Raw genomic sequence first — 22,701 nt, forward strand, 5'->3', positions numbered from 1 at the left:
CTCACCCAATACCTCCATAGCCACCTTTCTCATGCCACCCGCTATCTTATTCCACATAGATTTTGAATCCTCTTCGAGACACCAATCAACTTCCTTAACTACCCGCTCTACAAACATTTCTTGTTTAGCTCCTTTCAGTGCCCACCACTTAATTCTAGGATCTATCCTATGTCTATCCCTTTTGTGGAATTTTCTAATTCTAAGATCTAAAATTAAGACTCTATGTTGTGTAGCTACACTTTCTCCCGGTATAACCTTACAATCGATGCAACAACCCCTATCTCTCTTTCTAAGTAGGAAAAAATCTATCTGACTCGTATTAACCCTACTTTTAAATGTTACTAGGTGAGACTCCATCTTTCTAAACCAAGTGTTTGCTAAGATCATATTATAGGACAAACCAAAATCTAAAATCCTTTCTCCACTTTTGTTTCTTTCTCCTATACCATAGCCTCCATGGATACTCTCAAATCCATCTCTACTAATGCTTACATGTCTATTAAGGTCACCACCGATGAAAAGTTTTTCTCCATAAGATATCCCTTATACTACTCCATCTAAATCTTCCCAAAATTGATGCTTAATGGAATCATCTAAACCTACTTGAGGTGCATAAACACTAATAATATTAATAATATTCGTACCTAATACTAATTTAATAAGTAAAATCCTATCACCCTTCCTACGGACCTCAACTACATTATCTATAAACTCACGACTAATAACAATCTCTACTCCATTCCTATTCCTATTTATTCCTGTACACCAAATCTTATATCCCCAAGGTTCTATCACTTTTGCTTTCTCACCTACCCATTTGGTTTCTTATAGACATAAAATATCCATCTTTCTCCTACACATAACATCTACTAACTCTACCAACTTACCAGTTAAAGACCCTATGTTCCAAGTGGCTAACCTAATTATATGGTCTTGAACTATCTTCTTTACCCTCACCCGTCCAATAAAGTGAGGGAACCCTTGCCTATTTGACACCACACCCAGGTGCCGATGTGACGCGTCGCTTTTGGGTGATGACCTAACAAGCCTTGCCCATTTATCACTGCCTCCGGGCCTATAGAATACAACGCGTCGCTCAATAGGGAACGCCCCAACGAAATTCTCATATTGGTTCATATTCATAGGGTGTGACTAAGTTTTTATGCTGGCTGTCACTGGCCTATCACAACCCTCGTCCTTTATCCAGGCTTGGGACCGGCAATGTATAACTAAACAGTTATACACAGGCGGAGTTTAAAGATATGTATCATCATCAACAGAAAAATTTACATGTATAAAGAATGCAATATTAGCAACAATGGAGAGAATAAACAAATACATAGGCACAATACCTTTGCTAAAATTTGAAAGAAAAAGGGTACACGCATCTGACAAAGACCTCACTTCACTAATATTGATTCTTATCACAAAGTTGCAACAAGGATTTAACATAACGTTCTAAGGGGTCTTGGGTTTTGAATCCCACTGGGGGCTATCACTCAACTTTAACTATCAGAAAAACAAAACAATAAAAATAAAAGAATTGTATATGCTGGCAAGGTAGTTGTACTAGGTGTGGTTAAGTAACCTGATTCTGTTGGGAGCCAGAAAATGGACACACATTTCTTGGTGGTTGCTGATATGATGAGTTCATGAAGGGCTAACTGCTATTTTTTAGAATGCTTCACAATTTTTCTTTCTTAGTCTTTGTAGATCTGTCTATATTTTGATGCCTTGAACACTTCTTTGCATCATTTTGATTCCACGAATAGTCTGCATTGTATTTATCATCATATGGAACAACCTTTCTATCGATAATGGTTCTCCAAAATTTCTAAACGAAAAACAGAACAGGTTAATATTCAAAGATTTGACTGCTCTGAGTCAGGGCCAAGTCCCATGTTCACAACTATCATGTAACTTATTAATTCAAGTAGTTCAGGCTCCAGAGAAAGAGACAATCCAAGAAACCACTAATCTGTCTCAGTGATACTGGCGGGCAGTACAATCAAAAGAAATGTCATGCTATACGTTGCCAAAACCAGTAACTATTAAGGTAGTCTAACAACAAACGAAGCAAGAAAAATGAGTTGTTCACTACTATTGGTGAGTGGGAACTAAAAGCTATGCTAAACCGATTATGACAGCCAGAAAAAGGAAGAATCAGAAGATGCAGACATAATAAACAAAAAATGTACTGCCCTCCGGTTCTTAACACAATTATTTGGAAAAAATTTATTACCCCTCTATACACTATTCTTTGATGTGCAAGATTTCCAGACAAAATTAGTAAGAACCTGCCCTATTTTTTGTTTTCTACATGTATGAATCCACATGTTCACGATGCTCATTTTGTGACGTTATACGACATCCAAGTACAAAAATTAAAGGATTTACATGATCTTCTACATTATCAAATGTGAAGATATAATCAAGGATAACCAATTATCAAAATTATCCTCAACAGACTGGGTGAAATGAGACAGCATTATCAAGATAAGGATTTACTTGATCTGGTCAAGGACGTTAATTGAGATAAGGATTTACTTGGTTTACTTGATCTGGTCAAGGACATTAGTTGAGATAAGGATTTACTTGATCTGATCAAATGAGAAGATTGAGGTTATCATAATGCAGTTATTCTTTGATTATCGACATCCTATGGATGAGTCGTTGTAACATTTTTCTCTCTAAGTGTGTACTCTATATATATCGGTTGTACCCAGTTTTTTTTAACATTGAATCAAAAGGTTATACAATAAATATTTTTTTGTTTCTTTGGTCACAACTTTCTTTCATGGTATCAGAGCGAGCAGGTGATGCCTCAACATGATAGATAGTGGAATTGAAGGCACATCAAATCAGAACTCTGAAGAAATGGAGAGCCCATTTTTTCCTCCATCATTCGAATAATCCGGGCATGACGCTAGTATCACAACCATTGACCGACAACAATTACACCAGATGGTGTCGTGCCATGACCATGGCATTATCTACGAAAAATAAATTTGGATTCTTAGATGGATTCATCGAAAAGCAAACTTCTCCCACAAAATTCATTGCCGCATGAGAACGATGCAATAACATGGTATTATCATTGCTACTCAACTCATTGAATCTGGATTTATCCTCAAACGTCATCTACACTGAAACTGCGGCCGAAGTATGGACCAAACTCCGCGAACGATTCTTCCAATCAAATGCTCTGTGCATATACCAGATTCCGCAAGCGATCATTAATCTCAAACATATGCAAACCTCTGTGGCAGCCTACTATACAAAGATGAAAGGTCTATGAGATGAGTTGTCCACATACATGACCATTCTGATGCAGAATGACAAAGGCCATCCATGAACAACAAAATCAGGAAAGACTTATGCAGTTTTTAATGAGTTTGAATGAGAGCTATAGTGCCATAAGGAGCCAACTGCTCTTGATGACACCATTATCGAATATATCTAAGGCTTTTGCACCACTCGTGCAAAAAGAAAGACAACGTGACCTCAAGATCATGACTAATCAAGAACCGATGGTGGCAATTATAAAAGGTTCTAATGCTCAAACCAATGCAGATCCTAATAAAAATTGGCAAAATAGTGTCCGCCTAAAGTGCGATCACTATGGAAAACTCGGCCATGTAAAGGACAAATGCTTCCACCTCCACGGTTTTTTGAATCAATCTAGTGCTCCCGCTAATGCCCGTTAATAGAGTTAGGCCAGCACAAGTTTTGTGACTTTTGAAGGCAACAAGTCTGTGTCTGTCCAAAGCCCCCAACAACTTACCCAAGAACAACTTGACCAAATATTAGCTGTGATAAATTTAGGTAATTCTAAACTAGCACCCGCGGTCAACCTAACAGGTAATCTCGATGTTTATTTTATTTGCTCCATAGCGCCCAAAAACTGGATTATAGACACGTGCACAACAAACCATATTACTAATTCATTATCAAATTTAATGTTTTCAAAGTCCACTATTTTCCCTCCTATTGATTTCCAAACGGACCTTCTGTGCATGCAACTCATATGGGTAGTGTCCGACTGACACCAAAACTTAATCTCTCAAACGTTCTTTTTGTTCAAGAATCTAAATTTAATCTTATTTCTATGAGTAAATTGATCCAAGATCTAAAATGTGACATTTTTTTTATCATGATCATTGTGTTTTTCAAGACCATCTCTCGAAGAGAAAGATTGGAGTGGGTAAACAACGTGATGGACTTTACATTTTTTAGATTGGTGATAATTTTTTCTTGAATAGTTTTTCCTTTGATTCCAACATCTAGCACTTAAGACTTGGACATCTTTCAAATACTACATTGCAAACTCTTATAAATAATAATAAATTATGTGGTTGTGTTCCTCACGATCATTGTGATATATGTCACATAGCCAAGCAAACTCGTCTTTCCTTCCCTACTAGATATGTTTCCTAGTCAAAACCTTTTCAACTAATCCATTGCGACATATGGGGAGGATACCAAACCACCTCATTATCTAGAGCATAATACTTTTTTACCATAGTGGACGAATATTCTAGAACCACATGGGTTCACCTTATGCGGCACAAATCAGAAGCTATAGTTCAGATCAAAAATTTCGTTTTGATTGTTAAAAATTAATTCAACAACAAATTTTTGAATCTCAGATCTGACAATAGAACTGAATTTTTTCAAATGACATACAAATTTTTTTTAGAGAAAAGGATGTTGAGCACCAATATAGTTGTGTTGCGACCCCTCAACAAAATGGCGTAGTTGAGCGTAAGCACAGAAATCTGCTCAATGTTGCAAGAGCCTTAAGATTTCAAGCCTCTTTATCCATTAAGTTTTGGAAAGAATGTGTTTTAACAGCTGCATATATCATTAATCACATTCCTTCCAAACCATTAATAGGCAAAACACCTTACGAGTTACTTTATGGGAAGAACCCAACTTATGATGACTTTCATGTTTTTGGATGTCTGTGCTATGCTCATAACATGCATTACTCTCATAAGTTTAATAATCGTGCACGCAAAAGAGTGTTCATAGGATACCCATATGGTTAAGTGGAATATCATGTATATGATCTTGAAACAAAAAAGATTTTTGTAAGTTGGGATATAAAGTTTTATGAAAACATATTTCCTTTTCAAGATCACAACACTAGGGATGAAGGGGAGGGGCGTATCCTACCCATTTTCATATTTAAGCCCCACTCTTATGAGATTCAAGAACCTAGTGATAGTCCTGTCAATGAGATCCCTAACCCCATTCACCTTGATTCAAATCTTGAAATCGTTGAGCCCACTCAAGTTCATCTTCGAAGATCTGAAAGAAACTGTCAACCGCTACTGCATCTCAAAGGCTACAGTTGTTACACGGTTGCTCCTATACTCCAATCGACTGACATGAGAGAGAAAGTCTACAACATGAATCATGAGCTATCCAAAGTCATAAGATGTGATCATTTTTCCAAAGAACACTGTGCTTTCTTAAGTGCCATTTCTCAACATCTAGAACTCAAAACGTTTTCCCATGACATGAAGTTCCAGTATTGGCGTGATGCTATGACTGCAGAGATTAGGGGATTGGAAGAGAATCACACTTGGTCGATTGTAGATTGATCCATGGGACAACACCCAGTTGGATGCAAGTGGGTATACAAAATTAAATATTATTTTGATGGTTCCGTTGAAAGACATAAAGCACGACTAGTGGCTAAGGGCTACACCCAAATTGAAGGATTGAATTATAATGAGACTTTTGCCCCTATCGCTAAGTTGGTAATAGTACGATGCCTGATAGCTATTGTAGCGATAAAGAATTGACATCTATATCAAATAGATGTTAACACCGCTTTTCTCCATGGGGACCTTAATGAAGAGATATATATGGACTTGCCACCAGGTTTTTCGGTTAAGGAGGAGCATAAGGTTTGCAAGTTGCATAAATCATTGTATGGATTCAAACAATCCTCTAGATACTGATTTGACAAGCTTTCATATTATCTGCTTCAAGAAAGCTTCAACCAATCTAAAGCTAATTATTCTCTTTTTTTAAATGCCACTAATGGGGCACACATTTTTGTTCTAGTTTATGTAGACGATATCATTATTCCAGGAGATGGTATCACATATATCGAGCAACTTAAAATTCACATTAATCATCAATTCCAATTCAAGGACCTTGGACGTTTAAAATATTTATTCGGCATTGAAGTTGCAAGATCCAAAAATGACATGTTCTTATCTCAGTGTAAATATGCTCTTGATATTCCGCAGGACATGGGCTTTCTTGAAGCCAAGCCAAGTCAATTCCCCATGGAACCGCACATCCAACTCAGTAATGAAGATAAAGTTTTATTGAAAGATCCAGGACTGTATAGACATTTAGTGGGTGGGTTGTTATACCTTACTATAACCCAACCCGATATCATCTTTGCGGTCAATATTCTAAGTCAGTTCAGTAATCAGCTACTACAACCTAATATGAATGTTGCCATCCGGGTCCTTCGATACATGAAAAGTTGTCAAGGATAAGGAAATCTAATGTCTTTCACAAGCAAGAACTAAGTGGTTGGTTATTGTGATTCAGACTGGGCCTCCTGCCCAATGACTCACCGATCTACATCTAGTTATTGTACCATGATCGGAGAAAACTTGATTTCCTGGAAGACTAAAAAGCAATCTACTGTATCACAGTCGTTGGCCAAAGCCGAATACCGATCCCTGGCCCTAGCATGTTGTGAACTCACATGGATCAAGTACCTGCTGATGGACTTTGGCATTAATCATCTTCAACCCATGACGTTGTATTGTGATAATCAAGCAGACCTTCACATTGCTGCAAATCAAGTTTATCACGAGTGCACTAAACATATCGAGATTGACTGCCACCTCGTGCGTGAGAAAATTCAAAGTGGTCTAATTAAAATACATTTTATTCGTTCACATTCTCAGTATGTGGACCTTTTCACTAAGGCGCTAGCCACCGACCATTTTTCTCGTCTCAAAACCAAGTTGGAAGTTCTCAATCCCCATGCCCCAACTTGAGGAGGAGTAAAGGATTTGCATGATCTTCTACATTATCAAATGTGAAGATCATGAGATCAATAATCAAGGATAACCAATTATCAATATTATCAATATTATCAATATTATCCTCAAGGGACTGCGTGAAACAAGAAGACATTATCAAGATAAGGGTTTACTTGATCTGGTCAAGGACATTAATTGAGATAAGGATTTACTTGATCCGATCAAATGAGAAGATTGATGTTATCATAATGCGGTTATTCTTTGATTATCGACATCCTATGGATGAGTTGTTGCAACATTTTTCTCTCTAAGTGTGTACTCTATATATATCAGTTGTACCCAGTTTTTTTTAACATTGAATCAAAAGGTTATATAATAAATATTTTCTAGTTTCTTTGGTCTCAACTTTCTTTCAAAAATAAACTCCTTTAGATCACAAAATTCATAATTAAGGCACTAAATGCAATCAATACTACAAAAACAAAAGCTATACCACATAAGAATAACACACCAATCAATACAATTGCATACAAGTAACAATGCCATTGAAGGATAAGAAAGACTAGTAAAGTCTTTTTGATGAGAGAAGATTCATAAAGTTACCTCCACAGGCTTTCGGCTTGGCATGCAGGTAAGAATCTGGAAGAACCCAACCAAACATTTTGCAAACCTGAAAAATATCCCAATTAAAAAGGATGGTACCTCAAAATTCACCAAAGCTCGGAACTAAAAGCAGAAATACTAGGGAGAAACTGAGCCAATGGATTTTCTAGCTTCATCCTGACCGCCAAAAGTTGGTGAAATAAGGGAAAAAGAGAACACCCAAATAGAGAATTGTTACGAGCGAACCAATCTTATTATCTTATTTGGTACCTTGGCAAACTCTAAGGAGAAGAATAAAAGCAAAAGAAGTACCTCCCCAATTATGTAGGGGAGAGTGACCCCACTCACAGAAACAACAAACCTAAAAGTCGGGATAAGGTTCACAACATATACCAACATGCATTGTTACCAATTACACAAAGTAGAACAAAGACACGACCTTAAGTATAAGTGGACAAGGTGATTAGGAAGGAGCGCTTGGCGAAGGAGGACTTAGCCAACCCCCCCTACATCGAGGCCATAGTGAAGGAGACGATGAGACTGCACTTGGTTTCACCCATCCTCAATCCCCATCTCTGCTGGGAGCACTGCAATATCTCTGACTATGATATTCCAGTTGAGACATGCTTGCTGGTCAATGTATAGGCCATCCAGAACGACCCATGAGTCTGGAAGGCTTCTGAAGAGACCCGACCGGAGAGGTTCATGGGAGGGAAGGCCATCGATATGAAGGGTCAAGACTTCAAGTTGCTTCCTTTTGGAGCAAGGGATGTGCTCTGCCCTTAACCTGGGCCTAAAGGTGGTTCAACTAGCCCTACCAAACCTTGTGCATGGTGGAATGACTCCTGCTGAGTTTCATATGGAGGATATTCTTTGGGAGACATTGAAAAGGAAGTTGTACATCTAGGCCATCGTTGTGCCCAGACTCTTTCCACATGCCTACCACCTTTGATTTTGGTTTAATACCATTCTTGTCAGAAAAAAAACTAGTTACAATAGTTGATCTCACATACAAAAAAAAACTACTACTACAATAGCTTTAACTGAAAATACTTCTTTCATTTCACACTAAAAGCAATCACATTGACTTTATTTATAGAGAAAAAGAAATAACCAAAATCTCATAAAACCAGGCGCATTATACTCATATTCTGTAACTTCTACCATTACTCCTATTATCCTCAAAACAAGGAACCACCATCCACAAACTTCTACCATATTCTCACTTTCCTAAAAGTTAGCCATTACCTTGAATCCACTATTCAGGTATTTACCCAATGTTTAAACATTAACCTTACAATTCTTCCCCTTGATGTGAAAACCCAAACACACCTAATGAAGACCTGAACTTAACAAACTTTTGAAAAGGGAGAGCTTTTGTAAATCCATCTGTAACTTGATCATTTGTGGAACAATGCTTGAGCACAACTTCTCTATTTGCTATAACTTCTCAAATGTAATGATGCTTGAGTTCAATATGCTTTGTCCTGCCATGATATACTGGATTTTTTGTCATTGAAATAGTGGCCTTGTTATCACAGAAAATTTTTGTTGCTTGATCTTGGCCATGATACAAATCTTTAAGGATGTGCTTCATCCAAATAGCTTGACAAGTTGCCGCAGTTGCTGCAATGTATTCAGCTTCGACTGAAGATAAGGCCGTGGAGCTTTGCTTTTTAGAACACCATGATACTACTCCCGATCCAAGTTCAAATCTGAATCCACTTGTGCCCTTCCGATCATCCACCAAACCTGCCCAATCACTATCAGTAAAACCAAGCAATTGAAAGTTAGTAATTGGTTTGAACCAAATTCCATAATCGGATGTGGTCTTAATGTAACGAAGTATCCGTTTTGCTGCTCCCAAATGATGTATTGTCGGATTTTGCATGAATCTAGATACCAAATTCACAAGAAACATAATGTTTGTCTTGGTATGTGACAAATATATCAATCCTCCAATCATACTTCTGAAGTAAGTTTCATTCGCCTTCATAGTTCCATAATTCATTGTCAATTTCTCATAGGCATTCATTGGAGTTGAGCATCCTTTGCAATTTTCCATCTTAAACTTCTTAAGCAAGTCCATTGCATATTTTTCTTGTGACACAAAAATTCCATTATTAGTTTGCCATAATTGAAGACCAAGAAAATAGTGCAACTGCCCCAAATCAATCATCTCAAATTCTTGCATCATTTTGCTTTTGAATTTCTCTATAAGAACATTGGACGAGCCAGTATATATAATATCATCAATATATACACACACAAGAAGAATATTTGGTCCTTTCACCTTAATGTATAAAGTGGGTTCACTTTCACTTTTATAAAAATTATTTTTGTGTAGATATGTATCCAAATGACTATACCAAGTTCTTGGAACTTGTTTAAGGCTATACAAAGCCTTTTTCAATTTATACACATTTTCTTCTTTTCCTTCAACCACAAAGCCTAGAGGTTACTCTACATACACATCTTCATCTAAATTCTCATTCAAAAAGGCTGATTTAACATCAAATCGAAATACTCTCCATTTTCTTTGAGCTGCCAATGTAAGAACAATTCTAATAGTTTCAAATCTAGCCACAGGTGAATAAGTTTCAAAAAAATCTACCCAATATTTTTGCATATACCCTTTAACAACCAAACGAGACTTATATTTCTGCACTTTACCTTCCACATCATATTTCACCTTGTATACCCATTTCACGCCAATGGGCTCTTTCTTTGGAGGTAACTTAGTTAGTTCCCATATGTCATTCTTTTCCATAGCATGCAATTCTTCTCCCATAGATTTTTTTCATTCTTTATTCACACATGCTTCTTCATAAGTCAATGGCTCAACAACCATAAGAGCAAAAGCATAATTATATATCATCCAAAAAATGTACCTTTCTAGGTGGCATGTCTCCATCTAGAGTGGACTTAATGCCATGGTTACTAGTTGATGGAGATCTAGCAACTTCCATTGTCTCATCATGAGTTGTAGTGGACTCAGACAAATTTTTTTCTCTTTATTTCTCACTACATCCAACCCATTTTCTAGTTCATATCGCCGACCCCAATTGTTTTGGGATGAAGGCGTAGTTGTTGTTTGCTTGTTTGTTATCCAACCCATTTTCATCAAATAAAAAATATCGAATTTCTTCTTTGCTCCATTCCCATACCTGTTCTTCATAAAAAATAACATCTCTATGAATGATCAAATTTTTTTGTTACGGGATTGTATACGCGGTAACCCTTTGTTTCATCACAATAACCAACAAAAATGCATTTTTTGCTCTTTTTTATCTAACTTAGAGCGTTCACTTGGATCAATCAATGTATATGCAACACAACCAAAGATTCTCAGGTCACTTTCATTGGGCTTCCTCCTCTTCCATGCTTTATAGGGAGTCTTATTTTTTATCGCCTTCGTTGGAGAAATATTCAAGAGATATACTGAAGTAGTCACTGCTTCTGCCCAAAAATTGTTAGGAAGTTGTGTTTCACTTAATATGCTTCTTGTCATCTCCACAACAGTTCAATTTTTTCTCTCTGCGACTTCATTATGTTGAGGGGTCTTTCTCACTGTCAATTGCTTGCAGATGTCATTTTGATTACAAAAGAGACCAAAACTGTCAGACAAAAATTCACCACCTCTATCTGTACTAAGGACTTTTATGGCATATCCACTTTCTTTTTCAACAAAAATCTTGAATTCTTTAAACTTTTTAATAGCTTCTGATTTTTGAGAAAGTAAATATATCCAACTCATTCTAGTAAAATCGTTAGTGAATAACAAAAAATACTTATTATTATTCATTGACATGGTTCTCATTGGGCCACAAATGTTAGCATGCACTAATTCCAATGGCCTTCTAGCTCTCCATGCTTTTCTAACTGAAAATGATTTTTGATGTTGTTTTCCATAAACACATCCTTCACAAACATTCTTTGGGGAACTAATGAAAGGTAATTCAGATAGCATATTCCTTCGGCTTAATAATTTTAATGCATTAAAATGCAAGTGCCCATACCTTAAATGCCAAAGAACCGATTGCTCATCAACATTGCTTGCCAACACATACTTATCAAAACAAGAAATTTCAAGAGGAAACATCCTATTTTGAACCATGTAAACTTTAGTAATAAGCTGCCCAAACTTTTTAATCTCACACACATTATTATCAAACAAAAGAGTGCAATCATTTTGAATCAACTGCTCTATACTAATCAAATTTTGTGCTAAACCAGGACCTTAATATACTTCATGAATTATTTTTTCAGTACCTGACGTTGTTTTCATCAGCATTGTTCCTTTGCCATCAACTTAAACTTGATTATTGTCTCCAAGCCAAACCTTTAACTTCATTGTTTCATTAATACATTGGAAAATGCTCTTTTTTACTGTCATATGGTTACTACACCTACTATCCAAAAACTATATATCACTCTTACTCATATTAGAATCTATACAAGTAAGGAAAAAAAATTGTCTTCTTCTACAATGTTTGCTTGTTGTTTAGCTTTTTCAAAATAATTTACCTCAATGTGTCCAATTTTTTTGCAAAAATAGCATTGCTTTCCTTTGTAATTTGGATTACCTTTATCACCATTGTCATATTTTTGGTAATTCATATTGGACCTTCCTCGTCCTCTTCCTCGACCACGATAGCCGCCACAAAAACCCCCACGTGCATGACCTCGTCCATCATTCTTGGGATCACTATTTTCTTTGATTTCAACTTTAAAAGAAAAAGTATGCTCCAATGTGCTTTAGGATAACCTATTCATACGTTGCTTATGTGCTAAAAGAGAACTCATTAACTCATTAAGTGTATAAACTAAAAGGTCATTGGATTCCTCTATTGTAGTGACAATATGATCATACTTAGAGGGCAAACATCTCAAAACTTTTTCAACAACTTTTTTATCATAAATAAATTCACCAAACATTCTCAACAACTAAAAGCCTTGAAAAGAAATTTTGAACCAACTCACCTCCCTTCATTGAGAATGTTTCAAATTCTCTACACAAGGTTTGTAGCTTTACCGTTGTGATCTTGCTATCACCATGAAACTCTTGCTTGAAAATGGTCCATGCCTCCTTGGACCTGGTAGCATTAGCAATTCTAGGAAAAATAGTGTCCACCACTGCTTACTCCAATACTAGCAAGGCTTTCACATCCTTTTTGTGACATTCTTTACCTTCATTCTCTTTTTTGAAAGATTCGATTTCTACATAACCATTTTTTACAAAATTCTAGAGATCTTGTGAGATGAAAAATGTTTTCATCATAATGCTCCAAAACTCATAATTCTTACAATTAAAATTGGTACCAAGGATTGCAATAAATTGAGAGTATTAGAGTTAGTTGCCATACCGATTTTTCACAAGATTATACCTTGTGTTTCTCACTCCAGCTTTAGCCCACACGTAGAACCCTCTTCACAAACACGATGCCCAATTAAATTGCCACCTGGCTCTGATACCATAATTGTTAGAAAAAAATAACTAACTACAATAGTTGAACTCACATACAAAGGAAAACTGCTATTACAATATCTTTAATTGAAAATAACCGCTTTCATTTCACACTAAAAGCAATTACATTGACTCTATTTATAGAGAAAAGAAATAACCAAAAATCTCATAAAACTAGGAGTATTATACTCATGTTCTCTAACTTCTACCACTACTCCTATTATCCTCAAAACAAGGAACTACCATCCACAATCTTCTACCATGTTCCCACTTTCCTAAAAGTTAGCCACTACCTTGAATCCACTACTCAGGTATTTACTCAATGTTTGAACATTAACCTTACAATTCTCTACTCCTCTAAGTTTTAGTGAAAGGGTTCTCAATATTGTAATGTCATGACTCGTACCTAAGAGCAAATCAGTTCTGAGGTGACTCTGCTGCATCTCATACGGTTCATCATATAAATGAACGGCTTCCCAAGTAGTATAACTATATTCTTTTGTACTTAGATGAGTGCCACAAACTTTTCAAAGGAGTTGATGGTGTCGACGAGGGGCATCTAAAGTGTATCATATGGATTGATGAAAATGAAAGAGAAGCTTATGATTGGGAGGTCGTTCTTCCCGTGGATGAATGGTTTGAGAGGTCGGGGCTAATAAATTAGACCCAAGCTCAGACCGGTTCATGGGCTGGGCCGCGAGATGATACAGGCCTCTCTCTCTCTCTCTCTCTCTCTCTCTCTCTCTCTATATATATATATATATATATATATATATATATATGGACTAGAATATGCAAACCAATTGCACCAGCGGGAGTCATCCGATCTCCAAATTGGATGACTCATGTGTAACCCTCTTTCCCTTCCACCACGGGCCTCCCTTCTTTCCCATTTCTACCTTCACCACCATCGGCCTCCCTGCTGCCCTTTACCCGGCCTCCACCACCATGCTACCATGCTCTTGTAGCCGAACACACACACTCTCTCTACCCCACCCACCCTGACCCCAATGCTGCCCACCCTCATCCACACCACTCACGTTCCTTTTTTCTAGCAAAGAACCACCTACGACCATCATTGCCCACCACCCGCTGCCTCCACACCACCCACGGCCTGCCTGATGGACACAATCTCTCTCTCTGCCACCACCGAAAGAGCGGCAGAGAGATGCTCTGTTGCTGGAGAGCAGCGGTGACCTCGATTGCGATGAGGCTGAACCCGCCAGAGATTCGATGACCGCAAATGTTGATCGCCATAAGTTTTCATCGCCGGACAACCTCCTCGCCACCCAGTTGCTCTTTAAGGCCTCTTCCTACTTCAAACTTGGCTGCTAATCTCACTGTCCGCGACATAGCGTGTGAGGAGGCCAAGGAAAGAACGACGACAAGGAGGCTGGTGGTGGAGGTTGTGGGAGGGCAAAGGAGAAATTTGAGAAATGACACATCCGATCTGAGATCATTACGTATTCTAGTTTTCCTATATATATATATATATATATATATATATATATATATATATATATATATATATATATATATATATATATATATAGGGTGTATCATCAAATACCCAAAAAGTCTGACCCAAATCGGACAAATTTGGGCCATTGATCGCGTGTCGGTGGGGCTGACCCAAATCGATCAGCGACGCAATTTTTTTTGCATGAAATGCTCTTTTTAGCGAAGTCAAAGACCGCTGCTAAAGTGTTTTTCAGAACACTTAGCAAAAAGCGCAAGTCTGATCTGAGTCCGATGAAAAGGGGTTCAATGATACCCTTATACATATTCGCCCATGGACTTAATGGGTAGGCCGTTTGCAGAGGGTTTCTCCATGGGCCTGTCCTAACAGAGCTTGTGGCCCAGCCCATCAATTGACAGGCTAGGCTTTGATCGAGTCGGCCTACTCAATGGCCCATTCAGCCTGGTCTATTTAGTCGGGTCGGCCTGTTGCACACCCCTACATCTAATGAATTACTGCCAGAAGCACTTCTGTCCTGATCCACTCTTATAAAATATAACCCAAAGACTAGGTTGTATACACAATAATCATGACTCTTTCAATTAAGATGTCAGGAAGAGATATTGAACTAGTAATTTATGAGTATCTTTTGAGCATTGATTTTTGTTGGATATCTTATATGATCTTCCTTGATGAGAATTTTACATATACTTTCAATGGTTGTTTGTTTGAATGCACTTGCTTATCCAGAAAAGTTAGGGTATTCTATATTAGTCCATAGTAAGAAACCCTAACATATCCTGGTTTTCTAGATAAGTTGATACATTCAAACAACCCTTAAGTGAAAATAAAAGTTCTAAACAAGCTGGGTTAGGCAGACCCCTACCAGAGAACAAAGATTAGAACCAATTTCATATACGAGGGAGAGGGAAACCACTCGGGAGGTTTGTCCTTCGAAAACCATTTTCCTATCCATACAATTCATCCTTACCAAACTACAAGCACAGTAGTTTTGATCCTTGTTTTTCTCGAACTGCTATAGATGTTCCACAATAACCCTCAAGACCCAACTATTTACATGCCTACCTTCCAGTATCCAATTTGTAAGAATCACAATATATTTTTGAGAGGATTCAATAACAACTTTACTTTGTGACTGCATCAACTCCAAACAATCCCACCAAACACACCATTCTTTATATTGCAGTCCTGCACAGTGACTTAACCATCCTAAATAAATATTTTAACCCTCATGATCTCTTATGGTAAAACCCAGAGCGACTTAACCATCCTAAATAAATATTTTAACCTTTGTGATCTCTTATAGTAAAACCTATTCGCCAAGAAGTAGTAGTAGGAACCCACATGCTATACAAATTTAATTTAATCCAACCTTGATTGGGAGGTGTCCATCGACCAACATACAACCACCTACGAATAACGAGACCAGATCTACTTTGACAGATACGAAGCACATTCTCCCGGATCTCATTGAACACAATATCTATAATTTGCTTATGCCCTATTTCAATTTCTTGAAACACCAACTTATTCTGAATTTCCCACAACTTCTGAATAACGCATTGGAATGATACCAGCCAAGCATGCTTCAACTTTTTTATCACCAATTTGTTCCCCACCAACACAGAACAATAGTGATATCAGATGGAGGCATTTTGAAACACCTGAAATGGTGCAAAGTTTTTCTCTAGAATGTGAGGAGTAGATGATTAGTAGACTCCTCTTGATACTCACATAAGGCACACCAATTGGCCATCGATATATCCAATCTTTTAAGTCTGTCAAGGGTTAGAAGTTGTAGTCGACTGCAAATTTAAGGGTGAGCTATCTTGCCATATCTCAGATCTCGATATGATAGCCTGGCATTGCCTTTGATGTTGCAATACTGTTATTTGTAATTTTTGGCATCCTGTAGATATTGCCTTTGATGTCTTATGGCAGCTTTACAGTTTTCTTTTCCTTTTGCTGCTTCTATCGTGTATATATTGTAATCTCTTGGCATCAATATACAAATAAGAAAAGTATTCCTCCTTTACATAGTATCAGAGCAATCGGTGTGCAACCCTAAAACACTGCTACCTTTCTTTTCCCAACCTAAACACTGTTTATATCCATGTCTTCCCCAAGGAAAGAGATCACTAACAATGATGCTAACTCACCTTATTTGTTGGCCTCATCTGATAATCCAGGTACACCGTTGGTGTCATGCCTTCTCAAAGGTGGGAATTACCCCACATGGCGATAAGCCATGCTGAATGAGCTTTGTGCCAAGAACAAACAAGGTTTTGTTGATGGAACCATTCCCCAACCAGCTGCTAATTCAACCGATTTGCCATCTTGGAAGAAATGCAACGCTATGGTCACGACTTGGAGCTTCAACGCGTTGGCCCCTAAGCTCCATGACAGTGTTGCCTACCTAGAATTTTCTGCGGCTTTATGGCAAGATCTAGAAGAACAATTCTCTCAAGGCAACACTTTGTGCATCCAAGAGTTAAAACATGATCTAGAGAACCTCCGTCAAGGAGACACCACAATTGCTGATTATTTTACTCACTTTCGTGCCCTTTGGGACGAATTGATCACGTATACCCCACAACCGCAATGTATTTGTGGTGCCAGTAAATCAATAAAGGAGCAGCGTGAGACAGAGAAGATTCACCAGTTCCTGCTTGGACTTAACAACAGCCTCAATGCCATTCAATCATAAATTCTGAGTAGCGAACCACTGCCATCCTTGAGCAAGATATACTCCCTCGTCTCTCAAGAAGAAAAGCAACAAAGCATGGTGGAGGGATGAGCAACTTTGGAGTCTGCAACCTTGCTGTCCAAGGGAGAGCAGATGCAGGGATGGTCACGCATAAAGGGAGACAACACAACCAAGCAACATGTCCAGCGACCTGATACACAGCACAATGGTCACCGATCTGCTGTCAATAGTGGAAGAACTGGCAATAGTAGGTACTACTGTGACCATTGCCCTAAACAAGGCCATAGTCGAGAACGGTGTTATGAGCTTGTGGGATATCCGACAGATTGGGAAGAAAGAAGCAAGGCTGGAAGAAAAAGCATAAATAGATGAACTGGGAGAGCCAATAATGCTACCAACGAACCCATATCGCAAGGCACCATCAGCTTGACCCCTGCAGAATATGAGCAGTTCAAAACCTTGTTGAGACCCACATCTCATGACTGTGTAGCTAATTACTCTGCTTAAGCCATTGCTTCCAATGATAACCTCTTTTGGGTTGTGGATTCGGGTGCTTCCGATCACATGACTTCCCATGAGACCATCTTATCTAACCTTGCACTACATAAAATGCCCCATCCTGTCACTTTACCCAATGGCACACACGTCATGGTGCACAAACAAGGCGACATGATGCACCAAACCTTGGCATCAAATATGTTCTTGTTCTCCCTGCCTTCAAATGCAATTTGTTATCTGTCCATAAACTAACCACTCAATTAAATTGCTCAGTTACTTTTTACCCTGACAGATGTATTTTGCAAGACTGTACCACGAGGATGGAGATTGGGAAGGGTGAACAATGAAATGACATTTATTACTTTCAAGGCAATTCTACAATAAAGGCGCACATGGCATCTCATCCTGGTGACTCCTCTTTATGGCATTATCGTTTTGAACATGTTCCATACGATCGTCTTTCTTTTATTATTCCTGTCAAGAACCCAAAACAAATTTGTGACACTTTTCATCACGCGAGACAAGTTTGTTTACCTTTTTCTTCTAGTGAAGCTTTCATTGCTTTTCCTTTTTCATTAATTCATTATGATATTTGGGGACCATATTGGGCAACTAGTTTTTCTAGTGCTCATTACTTCTTAACCATTGTTGACGACAAAACTCGATGTACCTGGACATATCTCATGAAAAACAAATCCGAGGTTCAAACACTTGTCAAACATTTTTGTCAACTGGTGAAAATACAATTCAATCGCCAAGTTCAAACTATCCGCTCCGATAATGGCCAATAATTCATTACTTTAAAGGGATTTTTTGGGGAGCATGGAATCAATCACCAAACAAGTTACCCCTATACCCCTCAGCAAAACAGAGTGGTAGAGCAAAAACATAGACACCTTCTTGAAGTCGCTCATGCCTTTCATTTTCATGCCAATCTTCCTATCCATTTTTGGGGGGACTGCGTCCTAACGACCACATATCTCATCAATCGAACCCCACTTGCTGTCTTGCACAATTTGATGCCCTATGAAGTGTTCTATGGGACTCATCCTGAATTTGTCCATTTACGCACTTTTGGTTGCCTCTGCTATGTTCATCAACATTCATCCGACAAATTTGCCTCTCTCTCCATAAAAGGAGTTTTTGTTGGATATCCTCAGGGACAGAAAGGGTACCACATTTATTCTCTTGAAAATCACAAGATCGTGGTCGTGATGTCAAGTTCTATGAAGAACAATTCCCTTTTCGTTCACCCACAAATACAAACTCCATGCCTGCTCCAAATCTTCCAAATTCAATGGCAGCGCTACCCTTGTAAAATGATTCACCTCTCATGCTTACAATTGTGCCTAAAATTCCTGCTTCATCGCTGCCCAGCCAACTTCCTGTTGCAGATCCTTCACCTCCATCACCACCTGAGACGTTAGCTCCTGCCAGTCCACATGCCATCTCCCCCGACTCACCACTTCCATCTGCCCACTCACCAGGCATTGAGTCTCTTGTTGGATCACATCCTCCATCGCCTCTCCCCGCTCCTAGTCCACAAACACGTCCCAGTCACACCAATCGCAAACTAGCCTACTTGGATGACTTTATTTGTAACATTGCCTTAATGCCTTTTTCTGATTGTTCACTCGGACCACCAATGTCCTCAGGTATGGTTACTTCTCCTCCTCCTTCCTACACTACTTCCTACAAAGCCTTTGTTGTTGCTTTAACCAATGGACATGAACCCCAATATTTTAGTCAAGCTGTTCAGGATTTCCAGTGGCGCAGTGCCATAGATAAGAAGATAAAAGCTCTTGAAGAGAATGACACTTGGTCCTTGGTGCCTCTGCTCCCATGCAAGCGCCCCATCAGTTGCAAATGGGTTTATCGCATCAAGTACAAGTCCGACGGTACGATAGATGGATATAAGGCTTGCTTGGTGGCTAAGGGCTTCACCCAAGTTGAAGGGGTGGATTACCATGAGACCTTTGCGCCAGTTGCCAAACTTGTGACCGTTCGATGCTTATTGGCAGTTGCCGCCATTTGAGGTTGGGAACTTTATCAACTGGATGTGGACAATGCCTTTCTTCATGGGGACCTTCATGAGGAGGTTTACATGTCTCTTCCACCTGGCTATGTGGGACCAGAGGACACTCGAGTATGCCGCTTACATAAATCCTTATATGTCCATAAGCAAGCTTCATGTCAATGGTTTAGCAAGTTCACGACGTGTTTGACGCTTTTTGGCTTTCAGTAGTCTAGGGCAGATTATTCACTCTTCACTTGTGCCAAGAATGGCTCCTTTGCAGCAGTTTTAGTTCATGTTGATGATGCGATTTTGGCAAGCTCATTCCACTCTCTACTTCTGGCAGTAAAAAGATTCATTGCATCTAAATTTCTGGTCAATGATTTGGGCACATTGAAATATTTCTTGCGCATAGAGGTTGCATGCCACAGATCTGACATTTTTATTAATCAATGCAAATATGTGTTTGATTTAATTCACGAGATGGGCATGCAGAATGCCAAGTCTGTCGCTTTTCCTATGGAGCAAAATCATCATCTCAACATTGAAGCCACTGATCCTCTCCCTAATCCACGGCAATACCGCAGAGTTGTTGGGCGCTTAATCTACTTGACCATAACAAGACCTGATATTGCTTACTTAGTTCATATACTGAGTCAATTCATGCAGCGGTCATACCAATCACACTTGCAAGCTCTTCAGCGATTACTTAAATATCTCGTTGACACCTCAGCACATGGACTTTGGTTCTCAGCCAATTCATCTCTGCATATACATGGATTCAGTGACTTTGATTGGGGAGCTTGTCCTACAACATGAAGATCGGTTACTGGTTACCTCACAACCATGGGGACCTCGCCATTATCATGGAAATCAAAGAAGCAGACTACAATAGCCCGATCTTCAGCTGAGGCTGAATACAGAGCCCTCGCATCAGCCACTTCAGAACTGTTATTGTTGAAAGCCTTACAGATTTTCGGGTTCCTCATTCCCATCCTATGCTGCTCCATTGTGATAGTCAAGCAGCACTACACATAGCTAGCAATCCTGTTTTTCACGAACAAACCAAGCATATAGAAATTGACTTTCACTTCGTTCGCGATCATTTGCTAGCGGAAACATTTGCCACGACACATCTGTCCACACACAGCCAGCCAGTCGACATTTTTACAAAAGCCTTGGGACGAGCAACGTTCCATCGATTAAAAGGCAAGCTTGGCCTTTGCAACTCTCCGGCGTCAACTTGAGGGAGGGTCTTGCCATATCTCAGATCTCGATATGATAGCCTGGCATTGCCTTTGATGTTGCAATACTGTTATTTATAATTTTTGGCATCTTGTAGATATTGCCTTTGATGTCTTATGGCAGCTTTACAGTTTCCTTTTCCTTTTGCTGCTTCTACCGTGTATATATTGTAATCTCTTGGCATCAATATACAAGTAAGAAAAGTATTCCTCCTTTACAAGCTGCACGTGGTATGTGGTCACCCTGCCATATATATTTATGCAAATAGAACAGAGTACCCTTCTTTTTATGGATCTCCCAAGCAGATCTAGTGGAGGAGTCACCTGAATTCCGACGTAGAATGTCCTCAGCTCCTTTCTGCCTGTTCTCCGTATTCACCATTTTCGCAATTTTCTATCTGCTGCTAATTACAGACCTGCAAAACTACATTAGTTAGCACACAATGATGCTCCAATTCGGAACATATCATGTCATTGACGATCACTCCCTGCTGGTCTTTTATGGATGTGAGCGGAATTTTTTCTTGGATAACTTTAAGCAGGAAAAAGTTTTTGCACCAAGGGTCGAACCAAAAAAGAACATTGTCACCATCTCCTATAGACCATTGGGCCTTCTCTTCTAGAATACACATTTCATTATGCTTTTCCGAGCAACCATCAATATTTTCATGAATCTAAAGTAAGCCTTTTCTTTGATATTTAATCCTCACAAGATATGGAAGAGGGTTAATTTCTTTAGAAGCCAGTGTCCAAGCCATTTTAGACAAGAATGCCATGTTCATCTCACCAATGTGCTTAATGCCTAGACCACCCTCTTAGTGTGGTTTACAAACCATATCCTATGCCAGCAAGTGAGAGTGATAAGAGGTAAGAGACCTATCCCAAAGTAAATTATGAATCAACTTCTCCAATGTATCAATAATTTTTTGAGGGAGTTTAAAGAGAGACATCCAATATATGGGAAAAGAAGCTAATACGAAGTTGATCAATATGAAGTGACCGGCCATCGAAAGGAGCCTCCCATTCCACGATTAGAGGCGCACAATGAGCAGTAGTAAGTCTGCCAGTGAAAACCAAAACTCCTAACTATCAAAAAGGAAGTTGATCAAGCTTTCATCCACTCTGAGCTCTAACGTTCGAAATTCTATTAAGAGTAAAATTGAACGGGATAAAAGTGGACTTATCTTTACTGATGAGTAGGCCTGGAACACGTTGGAAATGCTCCAATATAGCTAAGAAATTTTCAATCGATTGCTTCTTGTCTTTAAGAAAGAATAAAGCATCATCTGCGTAGAAGCTATGACTCCAATTGAAGGTTCCGATATCCCCCGTGATAATGTAGAGCTCTTTTTCTATAGTTATCAATGTACTGGTGAGCCGTTCCATCACAATCAGGAAAAGGTAAGGAGATCGAGGGTCTCCTTGACGAATATCACGTGAACTCCAAAATTTCTTACTTGGTTCCCCATTAACCACGACTGCAAAGGTCAATGAAGAGATACACAACAATGATTCTCTCGATCCAACTTCGGTGGAACCCAAAGAGCACCAAAGATGACTCAAAGAACTCCTAAACAACCCGATCATATGCCTTCACCAGATCGGATTTGAAAAGGACAGTCTTCTTCCTACTTCCTTTCAAATTAAGTATGAACAATCTCATGAG

At 38.7% G+C, this 22,701-nt stretch overlaps 1 protein-coding gene across 1 annotated transcript; it reads left to right on the forward strand.

The window, feature by feature from the left end:
* The first annotated feature begins 16,820 nt into the window (after positions 1-16,820).
* Positions 16,821-17,279, forward strand: LOC149816045 (uncharacterized). The gene has a single exon (XM_089988011.1). The coding sequence runs from the start codon at positions 16,821-16,823 to the stop codon at positions 17,277-17,279; it is 459 nt and encodes a 152-aa protein (XP_089844137.1).
* The last annotated feature ends 5,422 nt before the right edge of the window (positions 17,280-22,701 follow it).

Source organism: Nuphar pumila, chromosome 14 (assembly GCF_984573655.1).
Source record: "Nuphar pumila chromosome 14, dmNupPumi1.hap1.1, whole genome shotgun sequence".
NCBI classification, from domain to species: Eukaryota; Viridiplantae; Streptophyta; class Magnoliopsida; order Nymphaeales; family Nymphaeaceae; genus Nuphar; species Nuphar pumila.